This window comes from Sphaeroforma arctica, assembly GCF_001186125.1.
Source record: "Sphaeroforma arctica JP610 unplaced genomic scaffold supercont1.2229, whole genome shotgun sequence".
In the NCBI taxonomy this organism is placed as follows: Eukaryota; class Ichthyosporea; order Ichthyophonida; genus Sphaeroforma; species Sphaeroforma arctica.
The window spans coordinates 1-7,944 of record NW_014038329.1 but is presented as its reverse complement, the minus strand read 5'-3'; the positions used below and the strand labels follow the sequence as shown (position 1 = coordinate 7,944).

At 41.5% G+C, this 7,944-nt stretch overlaps 2 protein-coding genes across 2 annotated transcripts; both read left to right on the top strand.

Annotated features, from left to right (window-relative positions):
- Window positions 1–528: 528 nt before the first annotated feature.
- On the top strand, window positions 529–3,032 carry SARC_12333 (hypothetical protein). The gene is made up of 4 exons (XM_014293562.1): window positions 529–673; window positions 1,062–1,224; window positions 1,858–2,046; window positions 2,285–3,032. The coding sequence occupies exons 2-4, from the start codon at window positions 1,067–1,069 to the stop codon at window positions 2,433–2,435; spliced, it is 498 nt and encodes a 165-aa protein (XP_014149037.1). The 5' UTR covers window positions 529–673; window positions 1,062–1,066; the 3' UTR covers window positions 2,436–3,032.
- Window positions 3,033–6,758: 3,726 nt separating this feature from the next.
- Window positions 6,759–7,751, top strand: SARC_12332 (hypothetical protein; the record flags this gene model as incomplete). The annotated part of the gene is made up of 1 exon (XM_014293561.1): window positions 6,759–7,751. The coding sequence occupies exon 1, from the start codon at window positions 6,879–6,881 to the stop codon at window positions 7,749–7,751; it is 873 nt and encodes a 290-aa protein (XP_014149036.1). The 5' UTR covers window positions 6,759–6,878.
- Window positions 7,752–7,944: the final 193 nt, after the last annotated feature.

Sequence of the window (7,944 nt, the reverse complement as noted above, 5' to 3'; positions counted from 1 at the left end):
TCTCCACACTTATCAAATGCACTCGCCATCGAAGTATACAGGTCTTGTGACGGTAATCATCAACAAAACAAGAGCATTTACGCACTTATAGCAATGCACGTTGTGTGTGTGTACATCGTCTTTCGAGACGAGCCTTGTGACTATGTGACTTTACGTCGCCTGTCTCGACTTGCGTTAGAACGATATTTAAAAAAAGCAAACACCTCTCTAAAAAGTCTCTATAGGCTCTCAGCGACTCCAGACACAACAGTACCTGGGGTTTTGAATATATCAGAGAAGAGAAGAATTGACATGTATAAGCCAATTATCATCGGTTTATCATTCAGTATCAGTCTACGCACCACATTAGTTTTATTTGAATATATTTCATTGGAAACTCAAAGATCATTATATCTAATAGAAAACACATTCCAGTGATAATTAATGGTCAATAATGTTCCATTCACAAAGTATAATTCCCGGACTCATCTGATTTCTGTAGTACTGGACAATTACCGGAGTACCGCCTTCTTCCCCCATAGTCCCACACACAATTAGTTCCCGGCCCGCTCAGGTTTATTTTTTTGTACCACATGTCGCGCAGTACAGAATTCTAAGCAGATAATTGGGTTTTGTAAAAGCCCGAGCGATGTGAGGTTGCAACGTCCTTTTCATCATCATAAGCTTTGAATAGGTACGTCTATTATAGACACATACATCTCGCTGTACAATCCCAGCGACCGCTCATGCATATGCGACGTAGTAGTCTCTATATGCTATCGCTACTATGTGAATACTATTGAAATCAAGCCAGGAGAGTTGGCTTTCGTTTACGAGCTTTTGCATTGCATATTGCGACTATACAATCAGCTACTTTCGACTACCGTAGCTACGATGGTGTAGTAGGAGCCATCTCTCGAAACTGCTTTCATCTTTCTCAAAGTCCGCGATTTAGTTGTAGCAGGATTGAATGGTATTGCAACCTCAAACTTTGAATTCGCCACTATAGACGCGATGCTATTCAATGCAATCAATATACATTAGTGCTGACATATTATTCGTTTTCTCTTTTATACGTATAGTCAACATGCTTATCTCCAAACAAAACCGTCGTGCCATCTACGAGCAGCTGTTCAAGGACGGTGTTCTTGTGGCCAAGAAGGACTTTAACGCTCCCAAGCACGATGAGCTAGAGTCTGTTCCCAACCTGCAGGTCATCAAGGCTATGCAGTCACTTAAGTCCCGGTATGTTTTGATATTCAAATAGCTATAAATTTATGTTGTTTTATTGCCTTGTGGAATTGGGTTTTTGGTAGGTCGTTTACTCTGGAGCTACGACGCTCAGATTGTACGCAGCGCTAATCCATTACGAAACTTGTACGGCTAAATCTCACGATCCAAGCCATAGATTATATATATATATATATAGATATATGGAATGGATTGCTATGTGGTCACTCACTGTTTGCTTAAAATGAACAGCTTACGGACTTTGGTGTGTAGCTAATATGACTTTCTGTGCATAAAACTTTTGGTTTGTGAGGACAAACATTGGAATTACCGGCTGAGGTCCACCGACTTTGTACTCAAAGGACCATTGGATGAGAACTGGCTGTCTGAAACCAAACATTACTATATTTCATGTTCTGTTGTTATTCAGAGTGGTAAAGATCGTAGTGTATGTTCTCCCTAACATTTTCGAGTTGTATATTCTATGCTGGATATATATATATATATGTATATATATATATATATGTTTACTATTCGTGTCATAGCTTCCGAACAGGATGAACGAGTTGTATATGCACCAATAGTATAATGTTTTATCGCTGAGTATGATGGGTACTAAAGACATCGCCTAATACACACTCCCAACAGTGGATACGTTCGTGAGCAGTTTGCGTGGCGCCACTACTACTGGTACATCACCGATGAGGGTATCCAGTACATCCGCGATGTGCTGCACCTTCCCGCTGAGATTGTACCAGCCACTCTTAAGCGCTCTAGCCGACCTCCCCAGACTACCGGACGCCCTGGTGGTGACCGTCGCGAGGGCGGTAGCCGTCGGTAAGTTTCTTTGTGTATTGGATTCATGTATCTTTTGAATTGAGCCTGTGTGAAGATTCATCTAATTGGGTTGAAAACACTGAGTGTGTAAGCTATCTCGTTTCTTGGTTGTTATTCTTGTTAACTTTTCTGTAGCTTCGAATATGGTCATAAAATCTAAATGGCCTCATGGCGCTATTATACGTTATAAAATTCAAAACGTCATGATATTAACTATTTGTTTCTTCTCGTTCTATAGTGATGATGGTGGTCGTGGAGACTACCGTCGTGGTGGTGACGATAAGAAGGTTGGTGCTGGTTCTGACTTCAACCCTGAGTTCCGCGGTGGTTACGGACGTGGACGTGCCTTCGGTGGACAACAGACCGCCCCCGCTGGAGTACCTCAGTAAATTAATAATACCCCCTATCCATCTGTAGATCGTTACTGCAAACTTCGCGGCAAATCTATATTATTTTTGCCTGTGCGTAACTTTATCCGTACGACATACGATGCGAGAAGGAAAGCTTATAGTTAGCAATTGTCCATTGATTTGGATACAATTGTTCGAATGATGAGAACCTCCCGTTGAACGAATCTTCCGCACAGGACACGATGGGTGCAGTTTGTAACTGAACTGCATATACAATTGTTGCTGTGAGAAGTTTGGCGTTTGTAAATTTAGCAGACTGCTAGTTCTGAAATAAAGAATTAGCAAGTGCTTCATTGAATACTTACCTTATTGTCAGAGTGGCCAGTTGTTCGAAATCTAGCTTCTTCTTGACTAAAGGTCGTTGTGACTGTAGCTAGTTTCTAGAAGTGCTTATATTGAGTTAAGATTTCGTATTGGTGCACGTAAGCTGTAATTTTCTTCCACTGGGAATGATACACGCTATAGCTGGGAATCGGCAGATAATTTTAACTATGTACATGTAAATATAAATACATAAATGCGCAATATGTACCGACGCTAAAGTGCTGAAAGTTCCATTATGTAAAACGTAAAAGCGGTACATTGCAAGTTCAAGTATCTCTCAATGCTAAATGCTTTCTTGTAACGTAAATTGTGCACATCCACGAGCAGTGTGGCACCCTTCATATTGCGACTTTATTGATGCGAGCCCATATGCTTCAATTTCTAGTCGCATCTAGGCCTGCACTGCCACTAAAATGTACAAGAGGCGGCAACTGCTCACTGTTTTGTGTACAAGCATTGTCATGTCAAATACATTCATTTGTATTCATATCTTTCGTTTACATAATCATAATAAGCGTGCCGGCTGATTCGGATACGCATGTTGACGGCACTTCGCATTATTAGTGTCATACATCATTTCTTAAAACGGCCTCATTTCGAGGTTGGGACCATTGGTATAGTACTTGCAATGTGGACGGACCGAATTTCCTTTTTGGTGTTTCCAAATTCTCTTTCACACCACATACGTCTATGGAATCGCACAGATACCTCGATCTCTGATAGATCAAATTTGTTAGTCTACAAACAACCTGTGATAAGCCAATGGATTCCAGGCACTTCACCAGGAATTCAGCTCAGCCGAGACACGTGTCTATTAGGAGTCGCTTGACCAATGTCAGTATTATTCTGAAAGATTGGACGACATGCGGATTGGGATCTAGTGAAGAAAACTTGTTATTTAAGTGTGATTTCTATCTCGCAACGCGTCAGAATTAAACAACCGAATCAAAGTTTGTTCGCGAGTTTGTTCATGGTATGCAAGCTCACAAATTTGTATTAAACCTATCACGCACTTCCGTATTTTACGAAGGTCAATAATCAGCAAATATCAGCACACCCGAACACCTTATATTCAAAGAAGCTTCTTGCATACGATTTGCCATCATTATTCTGAAAGATTGGACGACATTCGGATTGGGGTATAATGGAGGAAACTTGTTAAGTGTAACAATTTATATCTCGCAACGCGTCATACTTAAAACAACCGGATCAAAGTTTGTTCACGAGTTTGTTCCTGGTATACAGACCCTCAATTTTGTCTTGAACCTGGCACGCACATCCGTTTTTAACGAAGGTCAATAATCGGCAAATATCAGCACACCCGAACACTTGTTTTCAAGGAAGTTTAAAATCAACGTGCTTCCTGTATAATGGTTTAATAAACAAATATACGCTCAATATATGGGCGTCAAAATCTTCCGCGGTGTAACTTCAATGTGTGCTATGAAGTCGACATAATGCGACAATGCCACACGTGCCCTGAACGACTATCCATGACTAGAAATCAGGGCCACACAATATCACTTTATCATAGATTGTAAATTCATGTAGCTCACGAGAAACATTTAAAGTTCGAAACTGACAGAAACGCAGGTGAACAATGCCATTGCATTTTAATACGCACATTTTGTATGATTGTTAACTGAACACAAAAAGTTACTTATACGTAATTTAATTCATGATCTCAATAGTTTAAAATTTAGATTTATGTGCTCCAGAAACAATTAAACTAAATCGATGCGTGACAGAGTTCGCTGCACTTGGTTCGTGAACCGGTGTATGATATGACACCAATCTTTATAAAGTGTCGTCCTTATCTTTGCTTGTGGTGAAGTTTTACAGCTACATACTGCGATCACATTTTAAAGACCGATACCGAATGTAGACGAGTCAGTTGTGATATAAACAGAGTCATACGACTGCGTCAAGAACCATCTATGCCATCAACTCACGCACCAGATTAGTGTAATATTGATAGAAAAACAATAAATATTAAGCAGACAGCACTTTATACATAGCTTATACAATTGAACTTTATGTTTTCACCGCTACAATTTCTCACGTGAGATATAAGAATTACCAATACGTCTATTCAGACGCACACTAAGGAATGCGAGTGACATAACGCATTATTTTTTCAGATCGTGAAAGACAGGGGTCAACTTCATTTATTAAACCTAAACAAAGAATCTAACAAAATACTTATTGAGTCTTCTCCGCGATACAATTTTTAGCCCACGGTATTGTAATTTTAAATCAGTGTACGGCAGCAAAGTATTCTTTTTTGAAGAAGTGTTATATACCAATCACTGCGAATCTCCCCAACTGCACACCGCTCACACAGAAGATTAATCACAAATTTAAAAGCGATACTAACCGAAGGTATTTTACCAATGGAAGCGACTATAGAACTTTGTAGTTGTGTATGTCACTAAATGGGATCATCGCTTGCAGCAGATGGTTGTTTTTAAACAACGAGTATCCGGCTGATAACGAATTTAGATTGATGCTGTCCAAATAACTATTGATATAAAGATGCCAGACGTTTCGATATGCAATATACCTGGAACATTTGCAATAAATATATAGAATGACAAGTTCTGATCGTATTTACAAGCTACAACAGTTTTTTTAACTAAATGGTACACGAGAAATGTAGAATTCGGCATTTTTTTTTAATGAGACGGCTCAAAAGTAGCTCGTAGAGCAGGGTTTAATAAAAAAAAATTTCATGTATCTAGGCGTGTAAATACTTAACGTCTTGTATTTATAAAATAAACGTGACCCGTCAGGATTTAACTACAATAGGGTCTCGACTCGTCTATCGAGTATCGACTCTCGAGCGGAAATCAAGGTTGAAGGTTCGTCGTAGCAGCGGATATCGTAAATTTAGCGCAGACCCTGATCCAGAGGGCCATGGCATTTATTTGTCAGGACTATCTTATAAAAGGACTATCTTCTCACGATATTTCGCAACAGATGCGCTCGGTTCGGAACTTCGACTGTAGCCGGTCAAAATACATTTCCACACCCACTTCCCTCTGTACATAGCATTCTCGGAATCTCGGCGGTTACACGATAGTTCGAACTGTCGTCTTTGCTGATACAATCTTTGATCATACACTGCATAACTCTACTCTTGGAGCACATACAAGCCATGTGTCCTACTTTACGTAACGAGACCGATAGGGATAAATCGATAATAATAAATACATATCTTATTGCAGGGAGCCAGGGACTGAGGCTTCGCAATGACCCGCGCTATGGCGCGCAACCTCAAAATGACTAAAACCAAGTAAGTTGCAACTATTTACCGGCCGGTGGTCCGGAATGAATGGGATCTCCAACTCAAGACTCCAACTCCATCATGATGTTAAATAAATACTTGTTATAATTTTGTTTTTGAAAAGTTTTGTTATAAAAAAAAGCCTGAATACTGAAGGGCAACTGGCTGGTTGCCTGGGGAAGGCCTGAAGCTGCATGTGTGTGTCAGTTGTGACATAAATAAATATTTACACACTGTGGTCAGTGGTCTGTGGTCTGTGACTGTGAAAGTGTTGAGTGTGTGGTCTCACTCTGTCACAGTGGTCTGTGAGTGTGTGACTGGGTGTCCTGAGTCCTGACTCCTTACTATTGTCGCGCCCGCGCGGTATATAGTTGCGCCTTTTTCTTGGGCGGGAGTAAATGATTTTGTGTGTTTTTATTGTTTCTAAAAACAACTAGAATGAACTCTGCGAAACCGCCGGCGCCACACTGCCAAGAGAGTGCCAACCGTCTGAGCCTCTGAGTCTCCTGAGGACTGACCAACTCTGGGTCTCTGGCCGGGTATATTTATTTTATTTAGACTGCAGACAGTGCTGGGTGCCTGCCGGCTGGGACAGTTCGGTACCTTAGAGTATGAAAATCCCGCAAAAATCAGCGATGTTATTTTGGAATATTTGACCAACAAGGTGTAGTAGTGCAGGCCCACAGATGTAACGCACCCAACAGCTTCTGAATGGTAGAGAGGACGCACGCTGGTATACTTCAAGGCGGATATGAGGACTGCCACATTTAGACTATAATATCATATACCTATGGACATCTTGAAACGCTAGAATGCCTCAGACTGGCACGCCTCCTACGCAAGGGGCCGATGGTTTGGCTAGTGGTGTGAATTTGAACGGAGACACAAAGAACGGTACGGGTATTGCCAGTTCAGCCCAGGAGTCCACTAAAAGACTGTCACAGAATTCTCCGCGCCCATATGCAAGTTTAGAGAGATATGGTAACACTTCTAATAAGAATGATTTCCAACTGAGTTCTGTTGATAATAATTATGCGACATTCCCTCGAGAGGGCTCGGAACGGTCAGAGTTTAGTGCTGGGGGTAATGTTATTTCGTACCAAAGACACGGAGAACCCGCGGGGGTAAATGGCGACAACAGTGGTTTCTTCGGTGGAAGTAAAGTTAGCATGGTGGATTATAACGCACCCATGTATACCTCAATGCAATCAAGCGATCGTCCATCTGGACCACCTGGAAGTGTACAGCCTACATCTATGAATGTACAAACCGGCCCAGTGAAGACCTCTGAGGCACGCGTAGGGGTCTCTGCGGTATCTGAGAACATAAAAACCTCCGACATATCCAGCCCGGAGTTTGCATGTGTTCGTCGGAAGTCAGCAACACAGCCCAATATACTTACACCGTCCAAAGACCTTGTTAACTCGACAGAATCGAATTTCGCAAAACCAAATACTGTGCCTGTACTCAACACGACGCCATCACTAAACCACGTGCCAGCCATGAATGAGACAGCACAAAAACAGTTCAATGTAAAATCTGGGGCGACAGTGCTCAACAAGAGTGACCGAGGGCCGACTCAAAATGGGACTGAAATCAATAGAACGCCTAACACACCCGCGCAATCGAGTATAGGTGGGTACATGCTGACAGTTCAGTTTACGATTTGTTGCTACCAATCCTGACTAATTTTGTGAAAATACGGACTGTAATACTTCCAGATCCGACGAGTTGCTTGTCATCACCGCCACCACACAAACATCACCTATCTGTAGTATTTCACGTGCACCTCAGAGGACTATATATATGTATACATGTATACACACATACACACACACACACACACGCACACACACACACACACACACACACACACAC